We start from the raw sequence: 22,634 nt of genomic DNA on the forward strand, positions 1-22,634 counted from the left end.
AAAAATTTTTTTTAAAAAAATATTCATTCATATATTGCTAAATAGGAAGAAAATGCACAAAACTATCCATGAATGTATGTGTCTTAGTTAAGGTTATTATAAAAAATTACCATGAACCAAGTGGCTTAAAAAATACTTATTTCACATAGTTCTGGAGGCTAGGAAGTCCAAGATCAAGGTGCCAATAGATCCAATGTCTAATGAGGGGCTTGGCTGCCCCATGTCACTTGGCAGAGACCAAAGAGATCATTATTGTGTCTCTTCTTATGAGGGCTCCACTCTCATGACCAACTTACTCTCAAAGGCCTCAGCTAAAAATACCATCACACGGGGGATTAGTTTCAACGTATGAATTTTCAGTCCATAGTGGTGTGTGGTTTGAAAAATAATGATAAGTAGTAATAATAGCCAAAGACACCTGTATACGACTTATTATATGCTGGGCACTTTTCAAGTGCTATTTGTATATTTATGCCCAATAGTCCTCTGAGTTTAGAATCATAATTATCTCCATTATTATGGGTAAAGTAACTTAGTTTTGTTTAGCTCGTAAGTGAAAAAATGCTAAAATATTTAGTTAAGTTTTTGATGGGGGGATTATGAATGATTTTGCTGTTAGTTTTTGTTTTCCACATTTTCTAACTTATCATTGAATATATAATACTTATTTCAACATTTGTTTGATGAATCAGTCTAAAGTATGAGGGAGAGGCCAGGGTTGGGAATAAAAATTTGTTTATAATTTTCAAAAATAAAGGAGAGCCTAGATGGCTCAGTTGATTAAGCATCAGACTTCAGCTCAGGTCATGATCTCACAGTTTGTGAGTTCGAGCCCTGCATCGGGCTCTGTGCTGACAGCTTACAGCCTGAAGCCTGCTTCAGATTCTGTTTTTCCCTCTTTCTTTGCCCTCCCCTGATTGCACTCTGTCTCTCTCTCATTCAAAAACTAAATAAACATTTAAAAAATTAAAAGAAAAAAGAAGAAAGTAAATGAAGTCATTAAGGGGGAAAGTATAGAAACAGTCAGAAATGGAATTCTGGAAAAAGAGACTTCAGCAAAGGAGATAGAAGGAATAGAGAGGTCAGAAGAGAATCAGGAAAGACACTGCTAGAGGACTCAAGAGAGGACAGGCTTTCAAGGAGTAAGTTGGCAATGGATTCTAATGTAGGTAATGGGTACAGAGAGATAAAATGTGAAAACGTCCATCATTTGTCAAATAGGAGATCATGATGACTTTTGGAAAGTAGTTTCTTTGGAGAAGTCAAAATAGAAGCCTAGTGGTTGGAGAATGAAAAATGGAGTGGAGACAGAACTAGTCTGAGACACTTACATGAGAAAGAATTAGTAGAATAAAGGAAGTTCAGAGCCCAAGCATTTTTTTTTTAACCCAAAGCATATTTCAGGCTAAGGGAAGAAGCAAATAAAAAACACCAACAATAATAAAAAGCTTGCATGAGGCCTGTGATATCCTTTTAACTTTATATTCATCATCTCACTTAGTCCTTGGAATACTCTGGTATTGTTATTGTCATATTACAAATGGGAGAACTGAAACTTGGAGAACAGAGTAGATAACTAATGTTCCTGACCTCACAAGCTCATGAGAAAGATTGAAATTTGAATCCAGTGTTGTCTGATACTAAAGACTGTATTCTTTGATGAGGGAGCATAAGGCAAGCTGAGGGCAAAATAGAAGCTAGCATACTTCCCCACCCAGGTGGGATGTGTGTGATATTCCTCAGGCACTCCTGGCTGCCTGAGGACAAAGGAAAGGAAAGAAAACAAATGGTTAACTATAGAGACCACAGTCATGTAGGACATGAGTCTCCATCACTTTAAAAATATCTTAGTAAATTACAAAAAAAAAAAAAAAAAAAAAAAGCAATCTTATCAATAGCCTAATCTCCAGAAAGCTATAGACTCGGTTTTCTGGAGCCCCAACATCACCCTCCCCTCTATAGTAATGCTCAAAGGCAAGAAGGAAATGGCAGGTAAAATTAAATTTCTTTATAACCTGCAGTCTATTGACAAATACTTGAGGCAAATATAGAGTATAACATTTCTTTAGGAGGCCCCTACCATCCTAATGCTAATGCTTTACTAGAGGACAAAACATTTAGCTGACAATATCAAGGTCTCAGTTATCTTAGGAGACCTCTTTAGCATATGAAAGTCCTTCTGGAGGCCTCCCCTTTGCCTTTCCCTACCCCAACTCCATAGTATATAACCAGTCACTCCTCACAACCCCAGTGTAGCTCTTTCTGCCCATGACTCCTATCCATGTACTTTAATGAAATCACCTTTTTTCACACACACACACAAAATCTTTAAGAATTCTTTCTTGGCCATCAGCTCTGAAACCCCCCATCACTCCAAAACCTCATCATTCTTCACTACTAATTTAGACTGTCTTCAGCATTTGGTATGTTCACATGCTTGGGGTGGTGGGGAGGAGTTTCAGAAACCACATAGCAGATACAAGAAAAACAACTTGGTCTTTTAATACATGGTGGTATTGATGATGGAGGATAATGCAGGCTAGGGAAAAATACAAGCTAGCATGGAATCCGTCCACCACTCCCACCCTCCCTCCCTACCCCCTGCCTGGGTGGGGCATGTATGATGTTTCTTGGACATTCCCAGGTACCCAAAAACAGGAAAGGGAAAAAGAAACAAACAAACAAACAAAACACACAAATGGTTAAATTGATAAGACTCTCCAAGAGTTTACAACAAAAAGGCAATCCCATCAAGAGCCTAAAGTCCAGGAACTCCCTTATTGTCTTAATGTTAATGCTTTGCTAGAGGGAAAAACAACCTTAGTTTCACAATAGCTAAACCTCCAGTAATCTGTGAGTCTTTAGCATATGAAAATCTCTTTGGAAACTTCCCTTTTGACTTTACCTCCAGCAAGTCCATGGTATATAACCATTCTTCACAACCCCAGCATAGCTCTTTCTGCCCATGGCAACTGTCCCTGTGCTTTAATAAAATCCCTTTTTGCACCAAAGATGTCTTCAAGAATTCTTTCTTGGCTATCAGCCCATGAACCCCACCATCACCCCAAAACCTCTCAGTTTCTCAACCAATCATTCTTCCTCTCTCTCTTTCCACACTCCATATTCTCAAACTCCTTTTCATTTCTAAAGTAGAGTTATTTACACACTCTTCTTCTGAATTCACACTTCAACTTTAGTCAGCATATTGATGGGATCACAGTTTTAGCACAAAGATTATTTTAAAGTGAAAACATTTAAAATCTTATCTGAACTTTCCTTATCTGACTAAAGCAGAGCCCCCTGAAACTTCAACTGCCATTAACCCTCCTCCAGGGGAGTTTCTTGCAAATTCCAGGAAGGAGACAGACTTTTCATTCCCTTTAGAATTAAACAAACAAACAATAGACCCTTCCTTTCTTTCCTTTTTGAAGGAAATCTGCCTTCAATTTGCCTTTTGAAGGAAATCTGCCTTTCCTTGTTAATCTGCCTACTGCCCCTTAATTCACAGGCCCCCTCATTGGAACCTAAGAGGGTGGAGGAAAAGTTTCTCTCCCATCAGTCTCAAGTTTTTTTGTTTTTTGTTTTTTGTTTTTTGTTTTTTTTGTTTTTTTTTTTCCTGAACAAAGATGGTCTCTTCCCTAAAAGGAGATCTGGAGAGAACAAGGCACTTAACAATTTCTCTAGGCCCATTCTATATCCTTTGTAGAAAAATGTACTCACTATTTCTGCCACTGGCCTGCCTGATCTAAGGTTTTAAGAATAAGGTGACAGGTTTTCTATTTCTAGTGAGCTGAACGCTTTCTGAAGGATGTACCTTTTTCTTTTGATTTTATTACGAAGCACAGTGGGAAGCTTAAAAGAAAAGATCTCCTGCATAGAGGGCAGAAACATAACAGTAGAAAGCAGAAAGGTGCTGATATTTAAAAGAAAGAAACAAATCTATGGGGATTTACAAAATGTAGAGAAGTCTGAACTTAAAGCTACAAAGACAATATTCTGTTTCACAAATTAATAAGCATATAAAAAAGATTACCTGAAATGTTATTAAAAATAATAATAAGACATAAAAATGACCTCTGTGCCAGCTCTTATCAGGGTTGTGGATATGGATTACAGGGTTGAATTAATTATGGAGACACATATTAAGGAATTAGAGGGAGATTCTGATAATTTACTGGAAAATATAAAGATGTAGAAAACTTTTTTTTTGTATTGCTATAGTTTAGTGTATAATAAATCAGAATACTTAGCCTAAACCAGCCCTAACACTTATCCTGTCTATGACATCCTTCATAGAGCAAAAGTCACTTAGGAATGTCAAAAAATAAGCATTGGTCCTATTTATTCTTGCATTCCACAAACCGTCTTAGGTTTGTGTTCCCAAATGCAACCCTATGTGTATTAAAATGCATCTTGGTTCTTGGAGTTGATAACCAAAGGTCATTCTTAAAATTTGAAAGGACTAATAAAACAAAGGTGAGATATTTTTCAAACTCTTTGTTCTTGATGAGTGATCACTTTTTTATTCTCCTTGACTTTTAAAAAAGTAAAAGACCTTGCTTTCAAATGCTAATCAGTTTCTTCTTTCTTCCCCAATAGACTTCAGACCATTCTGCTTCAAATCTTCATTTTCTTGAGTGCTTTATTGACCATGGTCTTGGAGATTATATGTGGCTCAGAACAACATACAGCGTGTTATTTTTAACTTAACTGTGGAAGACATTACTCTATATAAGAATCAGTGGGAAAAAATTAGTTTGAACATTTCATTTTCCCATTTCACATATCATGCCACTAGCAATGGTTAAAAATTTTTTAAAAAGAGAAGAAAAACAAAATGAAAATAAATAAAATAATGTCTACCAAAGAAAAAAAACCCTTAAAAAAATATAAAGTTCATTTTCTCATGCTAACTTCCATCACCCAGAGAACCTGAAATTCTGGCTAAAAGATCTTAAACATGTAAGAATCACAGCTCTGTTTCCAGCATGATTGCCTTTCTGTTTCCAGGTTAAAATAATTAGTACACAGTTTACATGGAGATGCTGTGAAACGACACCTTAAAACCCAAACCTCTTTGTATTCCAACCGATCATTAAAAAACCCAAGGGGTGTATTCTGAAAGAGTATGCATTTGCCTTCCTTTCCTTGACCAACTTTTCCATTTCTGGGACCTTGATGCAGTATGGTGGTTCTCTCCTTGACTGACTCCTGCTTCCCTGGAGGGAGCTGAATTTGAATAGCTGGTTGTGTTCTGGAAGCTGACAGATGAGTAAGCTACTCCCATGTTGAATGCTTTTTGGAGGTATCTCTTCATTTCAGACTACCCTAGGGTCCCATTTAGTTCAACGGATACCGATTTGATAAATGGTTCCCTATTGGTCAAAACCTGTTCCTGTGTCCCTGAAAGAATCTTAATCCTACTTAAAGTCTAGCCCCTCACTGGAAAGGCTGCCATCCAACTCCATGGCTCTTTGAGAGGCACTGGGGAAGCATGCTAGGTTTTCTCAAAATTTATTTCCTTTGTAAACATAAATCTAATTATTACATTTTAACTCAAAACTGCTTTTCCTTACTGATTGGGAAGCGTTCTAAAACATAGGCAAAGACAACTTCCTGTGATTTTTTTTTTCATGTGTTTATCCAAGGCTAATTTAGGTCAACTATGAAACAGCAGCACCATCAACATGCTATTAAAGTTCAAAATGGCAGATGAAATATTATCTTCTTGATAAGAAGCTGGACCTTTTGAGAGGTCAGGGCAACATTTAAGACACCAATATAACAAGATACATAGGACTATCCCACTTTATAGCTATCTAACTTTGTTCACCTAAATATCTATTAATTGCTACATATTTCAAAGATAAACACATGCTTTTCATATATCCTTTTAAAGTCTTGGTAGAAAAAGATCCCCCACCCCAAATGAAATCTTTTTCTAAAGTCTCTACATCATATGTGAGTTATGGGAATTGATCTGCTTCCTCTCATTTTTTGCCCAGCTCTGTAGTTTCTCCATATGCATTTACAACCTATTACTCAGCCAAGACTCAGAATTTCTGCAAGTATTAATACCTCCTCAGTGGCTCCCTCTATTCCAGAGCATGTCCCTAAATTACCAACCACCTCAGCCTTCCCAAACTTATATCTCTAATTTCTAAACTCAGTGAGACTGACAAGCTCTGGTTTGGATTTATTCCTGTGCCTCTAGTATGGAAATTGCTCACCAGCCAGAAATCTGGGGTGATTATTGGGATCATTTAATTGTTTCTAACCTCTTAGTAATCAAAATCCTTTTTCACCTGCTAACCAATGCTTGAAGGTTTTTCCATTCTTTGCTCAGTTTTCTAGTTGTTTAGAAGGACAATTTAGTCTAGTACTTGTTCCTCTATCATGGGTGGTTAGGGAGTCAGACAAACACAAATTCAATGCTTAGTTTTTACCATATAGGTAACTTGAAGAAGTTATTTAAAAAAATTTTTTTTCTTTAAGGTTTATTTATTTTTGAGAGAGGCAGAGGGTTAGCAGAGGAAGGCAGAGAAAGGGAGACACAGAATCCAAAGGAGGCTCTAGGCTCTGAGCTGTCAGCACAGAGCCTGACATAGGGCTCAAACCCTTGAACCATGAGATCATGATCTGAGCTGAAGTCAGATGCTCAAGCAACTGAGCCGCTCAGGTGCCTCTTGAAGAAGTTATTGAATTAGCTATAAGTCTAGGTCATATCAAGAAAATGTAAATAATAATCTTGAGGGTTCCAAGAAAGCAGGAGATATTAAAATATGAAGAATAAGATTTTTAGTAAGTGTGGTCTAAGGGTTAGCTGGTAACATTATCTATAAGCTTTAATGATTATTAAGTCATTAATAGATTCCTTTTTGTAACTCCAAAGAGTAAACTCTATAGCAGAACCATCTCTCTAGTTTTTATTTTTATACTTATGTTTATTTCTGAGGAATTCTATTTAAGGACTGGTCTTGTGTTCTTGTAACTATGCTTAAAACCATTGAATTGGTGAAAGATAACTTAAAACATCAAAGTCACCTTGACATTTGAGCTTCTTTCAGATACAGTGGTATAATGCAATTCTGAAAGTGAAGTATAATATAGTTCATATAATTTTGTTTAGAATACTGCAGAAATTATGGAGGTTATATAGACCCACTGGGTCTACATCTTTGAATTTGCAAATGACTGTCAATATCTTACTAAACACCTGGAAACAACTAGTAAATCTATTTTTCAGAAGTAAATTATATAATACATCTCTGAAATATTTATTCATTATTAAGTCCGAGAGTTCAGTAGATGTGCTGGCAAGGCAAGCACAAGTCTGAGAGTTCAGGTTTCAGCTTCCAAAAGGAAAAACATCCAGTCATACATAGTTTCTCAGTGCAATAGTGATACTCACACATGTCTGCATGACAGCAATCATCTTAAAAATTGGTGTGATGAGAAAGAATAAGATATTGTCAAGCCATTGTCATGCATCAATTCTCATGATGATTTTATTCAGTCAGTACTGAAGTGAACACATATTCATGTTACTATAAATTACATCAGGTGCATAGGCCATCATTAGCGTATAATCCTCAAGTGTCTGTTTATAAAAATCACATTCTTCCCTTTTCTCTCACATAAGATGGGTACAATCAGCAGAAGAGACAACAAAATATGTGTACATTATGGAGCTATGTTTACTGATTACACTGTTTCCATAACAAAAATGAGAACCATTTTATCTAAACTTCAGGCTAGATCAAAATTGTAATGATAGTATCTTTAACTTGATGCACCTTATCTAAATTATATCATGCTAACCTCATTTTCACAAGCAAATTTCTAATTGACTTGTCTCCAAAGGGGCTCTTAAAAAAAATAACTTACACACAGGCTGCTGGAATTTTCAGCATTTCAATTTCACTTATTTCAGGAAACATTCATATTTACTTTTAGGATACTTTAAATTCTTGATGTCTGCATACTTTTACATATACTCTTTACATTGTGGCATACACCTTCCCTTCTACTTATGCCTTGATAATCCTTGCTCATCTTTCAAAATTAATTTGGTCTTCCTTTCTTTAAGCCTCTCCCACTGTGCTGGAGTTGGATGCTTCTTTTATGTTTTCCCTTAACCCTCTGTGCATAAAAAGAACTAGCACACACACACACACACACACACACACACACACATATATTTCCTAATGCCAGGCTGTTGTAAGTTCTTTGTTCTTTGCATGCATTAATTCCCTTAATTTTCATAGCAGCTCTCTGTGGTAGATAATATTATTTCCATTTTACAGATGAAGAAATAGAATCACAGAGAGTTGGAGAACTGGGGATTTCAACATAAACCGGTTCCAGACGTTTCTTTTCTTTTCTTTTTTTTAATTACTTCATTGAGATATAATATACATAGATATAATTCACTTCAAAGTGTTCACAATTCAGTGGCTTCAATGTATTCACAGACATGCTACTACCACTGCAATCAGTTTTAGAACATTATTCCCCAAAGAACTCCAGTTCCTGTGGGGAATAAACTTAGGAATTCCCTGAGCTTGCACCAATGGGTTAACAAGGCATAAAGAATTAGAAAGCCATGGGACGTTCACACCCAAGTTTGGGTAAACAAGTTTAGGTAAATAGGTATAGGCAAGGCAGGGCAAAGGCCCCAGTATAGATAGGGAAGGACAAAGGCCTCAGTACAGGATAAAGGTATATGAGGTAAACAAGGTTAGGTATTCAGGGCAGAAACACCCCCAACTTAGTACAATAGCAGAAAGCTGCTTTCACAGAAAGGAAGGATCAAATTAGGTAAACAGGTAAATAGGGCTATAGACCACTGCAGGGCAAAGTTGCCCAGAGCAGAGCTAATTAGCAAAACACAGGTGCCTTGTTGACCCTGAGGTAGCATGCTCTGTCTTTCTTGTCCCCTAGACCAGTTTAGGTAAACAGAGGTGGTGTCTCAAGTCTGCTGTAAACAACCTTCTGCCCTGGTGCCAGGATTTTGGTTTGTATTAACCCAAACCCCTAACCCCACAGATCTTCATGCCCAGGAGTTAATGTTCACAGTTTCATTGTCTCTTTGTGCATGTCCATCACCATGTTTGTAAGCCTTCTGATCCTAATAAAAAAGGAGGAAGGACCCTTAATCAGGGCTCTTGTCTTCTCCTGGACATTAGCCATCTCTTGCTTTTTTAATTCTGCGTCCCGCTTTCTTGATGGACAAGAAAGAACTCCAGACCCAGAGTCGACAACAAGTTCCCCTTAGCCATTATATCCCAACCCCCTAATTTTCTCCAGCCTTAGGCAATCACTAATTTATTTTCTATGCCTATACATTTGCCTATTTTTGACATTTCACATAAAGGAAATCATATGATATGTTATCTATTGTAACTGGAATCTTTCATTTAGCATAGTTTTCAAGGTTGACCCATGTACCATGTTACTGATGCTTTATTTTATTTTATTGCCAAATAATATTCCATTTTATGGGTATACTGCTTTTATTTATCCATCCATCAGCTGATAGACATTTGAGTTGTTCCCCCCCCCCTTTTTTTTTGCTTTATTAATAAAGCTATGAATATTTGTGTGCAAGTTTTTGTGTGTACATAAGTTTTCATTTCTCCAGGGCATATATCTAGAGTGGAATATTATATAATAACTCTGTGTTTAACCATTTGAGAAACTGTCAGACTGCTTTCTGAACCAGCTACACTATTTTATATTCTTACCAGCAATGCATGAGGGTTCCAATTTTTCCACAACCTTGTCAACAATTGCTATACCTGTCCTTTTGATGTATAACCTTCCTAGAGGGTGTGAAGTGGTAGCTCATTATATTTTTCATTTGCATTTCTACAAGGGCAAATAGTTTTGGGAATCTTTTAATGTGCTTATTGACAATGTATACACATTCTTTGAAAACCTGTCTGTTGAGATCCTTTGCCTATTTTTGATTGGTTTATTTTTCTTCTTCATATTGAACCATTCCAACTTTATTGTTTATGTATACTAGATACATGGTTTGCAAACATTTTTCTATCAAGCTGTGGGTTGTCTTTTCACCTTTTTTGATTCTGCCCTTTGAAGTATATGTTTTTAATTTTGATGAAATCGAACATTTTACTTTCCTGTTGATTGTGCTTTGAGTGCCATATCTAAGAATCTATTGCCAAAATAAGTTACTAAAGTTACACCTATGTTTTCCTATAACCGTTATATAGATTTAGCTCTTACATTTAAGTGTATGTGATCCATTTGGAGTTAATTTTTATATATGGTTTGAGGTAGGGATCTGAATTCATTCTTTTGCATGTGGCTACCTAGTTGTATTTGCATGGTTTTTGAAAAGACTATTCTTTCCCCATTGAACGGTTTTGACACTCTTGTTTAAATTCAATTAACCATGGATATATGCATTAATTCTGGTCTCTCAGTTCTATTCCACTGATCTAAATGTCTATCTTTAACTAATAAGTTGCTATCTTAATTATTATAGCTATTAGTAAGTTATGAAATTGAGAGGTGTGTCTTCCAACTTTGTTCTTTTTCACGACTTTCTTTTGTTGCCTTTTTCCCCTTACACCGGTTCCGTTGCATTTCCACATGAATTTTAGAATCAGCTGGTTAATTATGGGAAAAAAAAAAGGAGCTAGAATTTTGATAGGAATTTCACTGAATCTATAAATCTATTTGGAGATTGTTGCCATCTTAACAATATTGAGCTTCTAATCTATGACCACACAATATCTCTTCATTTATTTAGAACTTTTTAATTTCTTTCAACTATGTTCCAAAGCATTCAATGTACAAAAATTGCAGTTATTTTGTTAAGTTTATTCTTATTTTATTGTTTTTGATATATTTAAATGGAAGTGCTTTATTAATTTCCTTTTTATATTTTTCATTGCTAGTATACAAAAATACAATGGATTTTTGTACATTGATCTGTACCCTAAAAATTTTTTGAACTCATTTATTAACTCTAACAGTGTGCATATGTGTATGTGTGTATGGACACACTTTGCTTTATGGTTTTCTATATGTAAGATCATGTCATCTACAAATAGAGAAAGTTTTACTTTTTCTTTTCTAATATTATTCCTTTTATTTAACTTCCTTGCCTAATTGTGCTGGCTAAAACTTCCAGAACAATATTGAATAAGAATAGTGATAACTGATATCCTTGTCTTGTTACTGACCTTAGGAGAGGGAGCTTTTAGTTTTTCACCAGTAATATGACATTAGCTGATGAATTTTTTTTATAGATGTTCTTTCCCAAGTTGAGGAAATTCTCTTCTATTACCATATTATTGAGTGTTTATCATAAAATAGTGTTCGATTTTATTAAATTCTTTTTCCACATCTATTGAGATGGCTTTGTGGATTTATTCTTTTTTTTTTTTAATTAATGCTATATATTACATTGATTTTCAAAAGTTGAGCCAATCTTGCATTCCTAGGATAAATTCCACTTTTTATATGTTCCTTCAGTTAGTTTGCTAGCATTTTTTTGAGAATGTTTGTGTCCATATAGATATTGTGTCATATTCATTATAGTCATTAAGCTCTATGAATCACTGGCTGATTGCTTTATTGTTTTCAGTAATGTCCTGGGTCAAAAATTGCTCATTTCTTTGAACAAAATTTTATTTTTGAAGTCAGACTTTAAAATTCATTCTGACTCCAGGAAGTCTATTTTTAGCTATCTCTTTCCCTGGTTTTCACTGGTGAACTAGTTGGCTTATAACTTAGCTTGTTGCTCTTAATTAAGAGCATTAGACTTAATTTCCCTATACTGTTTCAAATAATTGGAGAATGCTTAGGTGCTCTCTTTTCTTATGGACTGTATCTTCCCTAAGCAAATTCTTTGTGCCACTACCCTGAGTACTGGGTTGGGTGGAAGCCTCTGATCTTCTCTACTTCCCTTTGTTGGCTTGGAACCTCTGGCCTTGGAGCAAGCTGGAGTGATAGAGATCAAGGTCCCAGTATTCCAGGCCTGCTACACCTGCAGCAAAACCTGCATCCTGGTGGTGGGAGCTACATGGAGAAAGAGAGCCCCCAAAATGTTGCCCACTGTCACCAGGAATTTAGCCTCTTCAGATTGGAGATGGAAGGCACAAGAGATGCTAACTGCCTGTCCCTCCAGATAAAATAATTCTTGATTGGGAATTTAGGGGCAGGAGAACCCTGTCTTCTTGGGATAACAGCTTGGAGTGGAGCTTCCATCAAATTAAGTAGGGCAGGGGGTGAGGTGGAAGAAGAAGGAGTGGGATGACGTTCAGATGCCACAGACTCTTGTTCTTACTGAGTTTTAGATTTTCTTGAATAAGTGTTACTTTATTTTCTGTATGCCCTTAGAAAAATTTCCAGACTTTAAATGACTTTATTTATTGGTTTGTTTATTTGTTTACTTGCTTAATTTTTTGAAGCTTTGGCTGTTTTGCTAGGAAGTGGGTCCATGAACTCCTCACTCTGCCAACTTGGAGGTGGAACTTCTCCACTGGAAATTTCCCCAGCCAGAGATGCCATTTTTGCCTGAAGCCCTGAACCAAACTGCATTATTTATTAACTCTTCCAAAGGAGCTCTCTTCAGACATTGCTGTAGGAGCTATGGAGCTTGCCACCTGCCTGCTGTGAGTACTTGTCCAGTGGAGTCTCTTGTCACACTTACTCTCTCAGCCCCTAACTTTGCCTCTAGTCTCAGAAGGATGACAAGCTGAGACCTCAAGAAAGCTTAAATCTCTGTGGGGGTTCAAAATGATGAAGGTCTTTCAGTAGCAAAAACAAGGCTATGTCTTCAGCAAAAAAATGAGGACAATGAATTTCAGGGCTATTACTAAGGCATTTTTTTTTTAGGTTATCTATTAATATAGAATGTATTTAAAGCTAACTTGGAATCAAACACAATTTTCCTATGAGACAATATAATTAGATACACAGACTTCCAGAAATGTTTACAGTTTACAATCTGGGGCTTTTTTTTTCAGGTATTTTTTGTTGCTACTGCCCATTTTTTCTCTACAAAGTACAAACTTCACTAGCAGGAGAGTTGTGGTGGCTCTCATTAGCAGGTTTTCAAATTAAGGTAACAGTAACTGGGACTAAAAGTCACGATTCTGCAATTTATGTGTCTTTTTCCACCTTAGGGTCTTTTAAATAATTTCCCACACAAATCTAAAGATTGATGACAATGATTAATTATGCTTTTGTGATCACTCATTCACACTTCTTCTTTTCTTCAGTTAATTTACATGTCATTGTTCTACTGCAGACACAATACATCTTATATTTAAAAAACACTGTGTACATTGCTAACTGCTTTCACATAATTTAACCTATTCACTCATAAAAACCTATTTGATCTCATTAAAGGCCAGTTTCATTATTCCCTTTTTACAGACAGAAAAATGGAGGTTGAAAATAGCTCCTTGGTTTCCATAAATTCAATAATCCATTAATTGAAAGCAGGAACTTGAACTGACATCTTTTGACTGGTAAGGTCAGAACTCTTTGTAGTAAATGCTAAATGCTTTGTATGAGTGTTTGAGGAGAGACGACTAGGTGGAAAAAAGGCAATGAAATAGGCTGAAGTACTTCCAGTAAGAAAAGTAATCACATATTATTTACTCTTTTGTTAAAATGTGCATCCAGAAGAAAATAAGTGCACTCCTTGATCTTATACTGACGTACATAAATTGTTACTTCTAAACTTCATACTTTCTTGTATATTGTACTAATTGAGAATATGTTTGCTACACATCGGTCACAATATCCCTTAACATTAACAACAACAACAACAAAAAAACCCAAGAAAACAAATGTAGGGGCTCCTGGGTGGCTCAGTCGATTCACTGTCCAACTCTTGATTTTGGCTCGGGTCATGATCTCGTGGCTTGTGACATCAAGCCCCATGTTGGGCTCTGTGCTGACAGTGCTGGGCCTGCTTGGGATTCTCTCTCTCTCCCTCTCTGCCTTTCCTCCACTCCTGTGCATGCTCTTTCTCTTTCCCTCTCTCTATCAAAATAAATAATAAACATTAAAAAATACATTTTAAAAACCCTAGATTTATTTATTTGTATTTAATATAAGAATGTTAAATAAATTTCTGAAGAGGCACAGTCCAAGAGAAAAAAAAAAAAAAAGAGGTAGGTTTTTCCTTCTATTTGGATTGCCCTTTCCTTAAAATACCATGCTCTTTTTCTCTTTGTCCATTATCCTGATTTTGTCTAATTCTATACTTTCTGCAGAACGTGGGACAATGAATTATGAAGTATCAGTGCACTTGTAAGTGAAAATATTGTGGGGAGAAAGGGCTAAGAATGACTGCTCCTAAGACCAAGAGAATATTAAATGATTCAAGACTATTTGTAACTTCTCATCACATATGACCTTGCTATTTCTGATACAAATGATTCTTGATGTTTTGAGTTAAACATTTCTACTTCTTTACCTTAAAAGCATGTAGTTATTTGAAAACACTGTAAGTGGGTTAACTTATTTCCTAGTGTCAACTCTGTCAACAGACTTAATAGCTTTGATTCTTTTGATTTCTGAAAATAATTATTTAAGTTCTTTGTATTTAATACTGTGTCTACCTGTAAAATTTTAGGTTCAGATCAAAATTATAGAGTTTCTGGGTAAATAGTTGGTCAAATAGCATATAGATTATATGATTTTATTCCTATTGATTTGGGACTTTAATAGTCCAATAATATAACATGAGTTTTATTTAGGTGCAAACCACCTTGTCGCCCTTGTTTTCTCTTCATCTTCCACCCTCAAAGATTTTCTGTGAGACATTTAGGATATACATAAAGATCCTTCACATTTTGAGAGCTACACCTCAGGTAGCTCTCTGTCAAAGAAGCAGTTCATTTGTCCCATTCATTAGTGTCTTTATTTGGGTGTTGCCAATATTTCCCAGTAAATGTCATGTTCTATGACAGCAGTAACCATGCTATTTTGTTACCTCTGCATCCCTAGCACCTAACATAATGCCTATCATAGAGAGGATGCTGAATCAATACAATAATGCTGACTTAGTGTATCAGTAAATGGTTGGAAAAGCTAAGGAGACACAATGGGAACACGAGGACATGATTATCTGAGGAGGCAGAGAGGTAGCAGGTATCTACTCCTGCCTCCCTCACTAAGATGATCAGAGGGAGGAAATTCTGGGAGAAGGAGTAAATGGCTTAGAAATCCACAAAAATTGAATGCTGTGCTTTTTCATCCATTTAGGCTTTGACTGCTAAGGAGTGATGGACCTAGCCATGGTGTTTGGAGATCTGGGAAGTATGAGAAAACAAGATGTTCTTCAGAAGGAACAGTGAAAACCAGGAGGCTTAGTGACTTGTTCAGGGTGTAAATAAAACAAAGGGGTCTCTCCACCATTCCATCAAAATTGTGTGATTGGTTCACCAAGGTGTAATAAAGGGAAAAATATTCCAGATGAAATCCCACGCTGAAAAAAGAATACCTGTCACTTTAGGCTGTCCTTTGCCATCTCTCTTAGAAATTTGGACCTAGTGAATAGAAATCTAAGAATGAGGAATCTTAAGACCACCTAATTATAGTCTTGCCTATTCAAAGGAATAGTTTTGTGTGCACACCTGTTCTTATTTTTTGTAATTACATACAGTTTTTTTAATTTGTTTCCTTTCCTTTGTTTCCTTTCCTCTCTCTCCAGTCCCTGCCCCTCAGCCCCACCACACACACACCTTCAGTCTATCTGAATATTTTGATATGTTCATTCAACAAATAGTTCTTTATCTACTTTTATATACCGGGCATTTTAAGTGAAACAAACTTTGTGTCTTATTGTTACTTATAGTTGAAAGGGAGAATATAACATTAATGAAATTACTACAAGAAAAAAAGAGTTACAAAGATTTCTGAATGAAAGAACACAACAAAATAAGGAATTAAAATGTCCTATAAAGCCATGAGGTCATTCCTAGATGTCATTGCTGAGATTAGATCATAAAAATAGTGTGACATCTGTCTTTTTCTATTTCTCTCTCTATATTTCTCTCAACCTTATTATTCTTTTTCAGTCTCTCCAAAAATGTATTTAATTCTGCGTCCTTCACACACAGGTTCTACTTTCTGATAGAAAACTTAATAATTTTGATAAAATGGTTTATTTAGAGTTCCTGGAAAGTAGAGACTGTATCTTACTTATCTTTGCCTCTCTGTAATTTAGCACAATGTTTAGCTTACAATGTAAGCTCAGTAAATACTTGAGTCAAGGCTAATGGTTTATAGTTTGTTTTACCTTCCTCTGATCTCAGACAACATGTAAATTTTCAGTGGGAAATAAGGCCTGGTGAAAAAAAAAAATCCAAGAAGTGAGACTAATAATAGGTAAACATTTTATGAAAAGGAAATTACTCTTAAAACGATTACTCAGTTGGTGGCTGCCTGCCATACCCCTCTTATGGTGATTTGCTTGGGGAAACTTACCATCTCTCAACACATAGTTTGGACTTTGCTTTATGTGGTATTGGTTTAAGATGAGCTGCTTTTGTGTATTCTATTTCCTACTTTTAGAGCTATGACTCTAATGGTAGTTTTAGTTTGGATAGTAATTTTTTAATTGCTATTATTCCTTTTTTTAAAAAAAATGGCTTCATTTACTAATGTTATTTCTTTTCTTTTGGAAGAATTCTTTAAAATAGTCTCTCTCTTTATGATGGCTTCTTGCCCAGTTTTGTTGAATTCAACTTTCCAGGAATATCCATTAACTTAATTAATTTTATAAAAATACCCTCTCTATATTATTTAATCTAAAATGTTTTCAATTATAAAATGTACAGTTGTTTTCCTACCACAAATAAAGATAAAATATGCTGTCAAATATAATTGCAAGGAACCATTAATTGAAAGATGCACCCTGATTTCACAGATATTAAAATGTTAAAAATTGTATGGTTTTGAATTTATAAAATACAGAGAAATCACCACCACAGCTTTACCATCAATTTCCAATCATGTATTTATACAAAGTTTTAAAATTATTTCTACGGTAATGGCAAAGGAATATTATATTGCATATTTAATGTAGGACAATGGTATTGCATTAAAAAAAAATTCTGACAGCTTTAGAAGATGCCTGATAGAATAGAACTCCCAAAAGTCAGTATGTTTGTCTGTTTTGTACGTACCCCAAGCACCTAGAATAAGGCACTCAATAAGTATTTCTCAAATGAATTTCTGAGTGAGTTCATGTTTCATTAGCCATGGCTGTTTCACAGCCATGTGTCTGTTTTAAGCAAAACCAAATACTTATTGAAAATAAGTATTAATCAGCGAGCTCCTTCTAAATGTCAGTTTATGTTTTTCAGGTATCTTGAAATGCATAGCTTCTCAAGCCTTTCTTTTCACTTGTTGCCAAATTCTTTCCATTGTATTTTTGTAAGTATTAGAATGATATTTACAACTCTGATGTTTCCAACAACAATTTGTGAATTGCCATGAAAAAAAATTGAATGAAATAATTGCTCATTTATGGTTATCCACAGTTGGACTATTTTGAAAGTTAAAAGGTAAAAACAAATCTTAGCAAGTGCCTTGTAGTAATACACTTGGTCCACTTGATAAAAAGTAGAGATTAGTGGGCCAAATATAAAAACAAAAAGTTTAGAAAAGGACTTAGCTTGTAGGGTCTGAATTTATTCTCATTCTATCTTTTCCTCCATTTCTAAGACATTTATGTAGCTTTGGTGATGGCTGATTATAGGTATCCATATGTGACACTATTTAGAAATAGTCTCCGAAGTTATCAATCCCATAACATTTGGAACCCTCACGTGTCAAGAGTTATATTTAATTTAAACCTAACATGAGTTCGTTCTGATTCTTAAGGCAGAATACAAAAGAGGCTAAGGACATGGCCTCCGGAACTCAGATCTCTGGGCTTGAAACTTATCGGTAGCTCTTGTTAGCTATATGGTCATGGAAATTCAGTGAACATTTTTGTGCCCTATTTTCATCCTTCTAATGTCATTACTACATCTTTTGTAGGGTTTTGATAAGGACTAAATGACACATTAAAGTTTTTAACAGATCCTTTCAAATAGTAGACGCTGATGTTGGTTGTCCCTATTTCCCCTCTGGATCCACTATGTCTTTCACTGCCCTGCTTTGTGTCCTGGCACTCTGATCTTCGTGGTCTTCCTTACTTAGGCTCTCTTGCCCTCTGACGCTGGTTAGATTTTCAACTGAAAACAATGAAGGGATGGAAGACAGGAGGAGTGAAATTGAGGTAACCTCTCTTCTCACTTCCTCACTGCCTGATTGTGGTTTGGCCGTGACTTTCTCCATTCTCTTGCCATGTGGAAGTTCACAGCTATTACTGAACGGTCTTCTCTCCCATGGTTCTAGCTATTGCTAAATCTGTTAGTATTACTTCCTCCTCATGCCCCATCAGGGCAGTCAAGCAAGACTTGCTGTGCATCTAGGTCCTGGTGTTTCAACACTCTTGTTGATTCCTTTAACCCTAGGAATTTATTTGACTCTTTCTAATTAACCATTTGTATGTACCATTTATTTTCTAATGGGATCATACATGGTATGGTGCTGAATTATTTCATTTAAAATAAATATCAGAGCAAATCATAAGAGACTCTTAAATACAGAGAACAAACTGAGGGTTGATGTAGATGGGGAAATGGGTGATGGGCATTGAGGAGGGCATTTGTCGGGATGAGCACTTGGTGGTGTATGTATGTGGATGATGAATCACTGGATTCTAGTCCTGAAGTCAAGTCTACACTGTATGTTAACTAACTTGAAAATAAGTAAATAAATAAAAAATAAGTTATCAGATTATTCCTTTTAAGTCCATGAACTATCATTAATAGTGATAAGAATGGGGGCTTCAAAATTTAGGTAAAGAAAATCAATTTTATTAACCTGTGTGTCATTATAGCAGAAATGTCCTCAGCACTAAAGGAAGTATGTGTCACACTGGGATCAGATTGCCATTAGGATGCAATAAAACCTGAAAGACCTCCCCTCAAAAGCTTTACACAGGAATCCTTCCTCCTCCTTCTCCCTTGTTGAGAGCATTGAAAGCAAGTACATGGAATACAAGAAAGTGGCATTTATATGGCCAAATCAAGTTTATTAAAAAACAAATCTAAGTTTCAGGATTTAGTCAAAATTTTGGAGTTGCTGGGTGGGTTGAGGGGACAGTGATTCTTAGTGTCGGTGGTAGAAACCTGTGAGGCCATGTAAGTAAAAGCTGGACTGGAAGAGTGTTTGTAGGAAATAAATAAGAAAGTCATGGCTGGTTTCCACTCAAACAGGAATTATGGGAAGAAACAGTAAGACTACCAAACTATTAAGTACAATGGCTGCATATTGTGGGAGAGTAACAAGTGCAAGGACCTTTTACGTCACTGATAAATCCACATTTCCTCACAGAGGACCTGGGGAAACAGTTTCCATATTTCCACTCACTAACCATGTTTGGGATCTGTGCAGCGCTATTCTTACAGGTAACAGTGACCATTACTAGTCATGAAGGTGAGACTGGGGCATGCACGCATTACCACTGTGTAAAGGAGTAATACCATTTCATGCACAAAATCGCAATCATTTTGTTCAGCCTGGAAATGAATTTAAAATAATTGGCCATATGAAGGTTTCCTATTAAACTCACTGTCATCTTACTCAGAGTTACGGATTTTTAACTCTCAAGTGAAGTAAAATCCTATAGATACCTCAATTCTCACACATATCACAGGAAGAGTAGAGAAGGTACAGTATAATGTTAAGAGGGAAGAAATTAAGAGGTCTAGAGTCAGTCAGACTTCTTGGAGTTGAATCCTAACTATCTCTGCTACTTCCTATCAGTATATCCTCCACATTTTTTTCCAATCAACTCCTGTATGTCCCAGTTTCCTCTTCCTCATCCTTGGAATCAGAAAATTACCTATTTCTTGGAAATACTGTGAAGACTCAATAAAATAATACAGACAAAAAACTTCATAAAGTACCTGGCATATAGAAAGTACTTAATACTTCTTGGTTGTATTATTTTGTATATGCATCTCCCAACAAGATTCTATGTATATCTTGAGGTATGAATATACCTATAAGGTGAATATATATACCTATTACATAGGTATATGTATTATTCATTTTATATCCATTACCGAGCCTATTGTATAGTAAAGTATTAAATTAATATTTGCTTAGTGACTAAATGAAGCTAGCTTGCTTTAGAAATATGAATCTCAGGGGCACCTGGGTGGCGCAGTCGGTTAAGCGTCCGACTTCAGCCAGGTCACGATCTCATGGTCCGTGAGTTCGAGCCCCGCGTCGGGCTCTGGGCTGATGGCTCAGAGCCTGGAGCCTGCTTCCGATTCTGTGTCTCCCTCTCTCTCTGCCCCTCCCCCGTTCATGCTCTGTCTCTCTCTGTCTCAAAAATAAATAAAACGTTAAAAAAAAAAATTAAAAAAAAAAAAAGAAAAAAAAAAGAAATATGAATCTCAAAGACAAAAACAAAGCATGTGTATTTTTTTTTTATTGAAGTTGTCTCCTGAGATTTCATGTTAATAACTAGAGAGGACTATTAATAGTTCACTGCACTTTAAATGTCTTTTTTTTTTTTTTTTAGTATTAGCACATCAATGCATATGCATAACACAGCCTTGGGCACGTACAGAAGCACCATTACCTTCAAGTTGTCAAGTACTCATAATATAATTATTTGGTGAAGAAGCAAACATCTTATCAAAACAATAACTAGGAATAAATTATAGGTACCAAAAAGGGGGATAGACTACTCATTTGAATGTAGTCTTAGAGAGAATATCACAGGTCTTTTTTTAAATAATGAAATTATGTGGAGTCTACTTAACTGTTATTAAACAATTTATAAGGGGCAGCCATTGCTGTTATAAACTTTGATACTCAGTTGGCATCAATTTGTCAAAAAGACTGTGTTTCTTCCATCTACTAATTCTATAATTTAGCCTATAGAAAAAAAAATTTTCAAGTTTAAAAACAAGTAGGCTTTTCTGAAGAAAAAGTTCACAACTATGGACATTTTGAAATTTACTATAAAGTAGCATAAACCTAAACACACAGAAATAGCAAGGGAAAATTCATATCTTCCTGCTGTATGGCTATTTACACAGTATCCATTTGAGTATATTGCTGGTTAAAATATTTCTACCAGCATGTAATTTTTTATGTATATTAGAAGAGAAAATAATATACAGAATAATGATAATAGTTATCATTTGATTTTCTGAGTGAATGTAATTGTAATAATTATTTTATATGTATAGTTCACAGAATTTACATGTAACACTCACAAAATCAATAGTTGGTAAGCTTCATAAAGACAGAATCACATTTATTTCTTCATTCATCAATGTCCCCAGTAATCAGCACTGAGCTTGAAAACAGTCGATTCTCAATAAATATTTATTAAACAACTGGATGATCTTTCTTTGAAGTAGGTTCTTCCTAGAAAAGCACTGTATTCTGCCAATGTTTTAGTATTACTAAATTACTGCATTTGGTCAACTCTACCCTTGTTTGGCATGATTACCCTCATTTGTGCATGCTTACAGTGAGAGAATGCCTGAGGGAGACCTTGACTTTACCATGTGTAGGAAACCGCAGAAGGATGGAAATTGGGCCTAAAGTGTCTGAGAAAGTTACTGACGAAAGCACTGCAATTAAAAGTAAAGCTTGCAAAAATCTGACTCTGATCCATATAAATTGAAGGTTGGAAAATATGATCGTTGCAATATCTTAGAAAGCATAGTCAGGATTTGTTAAATGCTCTTTTAAGATGATGGCACAACTTAATAAAACATAGAAAAACAAAGCATACAGTAACTTCTAGAAGCCAAAACCACAAGGCTCCGATAAGACTTACCAGAACAGTCACCACACGGAGAACCACTCCACGCATGTTATTCTCCAGTTTCTTGTCAGTCAGTGACCCGTTCAGCCCTGTGACAGGATTCCAGCACCCAAGCTGAAAGATGAAATAGCTTGGTCACTTTCCCCACTGAAGAACAATCCAATCACCTCGGCAAAGATCTTTCAGAAAATCGTGTGATGTCCCTCAGAATAACTGGTACAGGAAGGGTCCTGCATAGGTTTTTCCTTTTAATAGCAAATGAAGCAATCAGAAATTCCATTTCCTGCCTTTAAGTATCACTCTATGGCATATGACAGTATCCAATATGCTTTAGCAGACTCACTGAGGACATACGACTTAACAAGGAGTTATAAATACACCAATAACTCAATCCCAGTTATGCACTAATTGGAAAAATAATAGTGCATATAATTTTAGTATAATGTCTGTTCTAATAGATCAGTTATTGCACACGTTAGATTTTCTTATAATTTCAATGGTTTTAATTAGATATTACACTGCTTTTATTAGAACAACTACAAGATTTTTAATACGGTTAGAAGGGTTACTGCTTTTAGTTGAGGGAAAAAGTCATGGATATAGCTTTGTTGTTTTCAAATATTCATAGTACATACAACAATATAATTTGCCTTTTTTGTCAGTGCTATCAATTTCCTGGGGATATTTTGGCAGCAGCCTTTCCCTTAAAGTCTTGCAATGATTCACT

The 22,634-nt window shown here is 35.7% G+C and overlaps 1 protein-coding gene across 1 annotated transcript in view; it reads right to left on the bottom strand.

Moving 5' to 3' along the window:
- The window catches only part of GRID2 (glutamate ionotropic receptor delta type subunit 2), a 1,450,102-nt gene that overhangs the window by 346,571 nt on the left and 1,080,897 nt on the right, over positions 1 to 22,634 (bottom strand). Inside the window, exon 9 of the mRNA XM_043572183.1 lies at positions 21,920 to 22,021. Within this exon, the coding sequence (XP_043428118.1) occupies positions 21,920 to 22,021 (102 nt within the window). The remainder of the gene's footprint in view (positions 1 to 21,919; positions 22,022 to 22,634) is intronic.

This window comes from Prionailurus bengalensis, chromosome B1 (genome assembly GCF_016509475.1).
Source record: "Prionailurus bengalensis isolate Pbe53 chromosome B1, Fcat_Pben_1.1_paternal_pri, whole genome shotgun sequence".
NCBI lineage: Eukaryota > Metazoa > Chordata > Mammalia > Carnivora > Felidae > Prionailurus > Prionailurus bengalensis.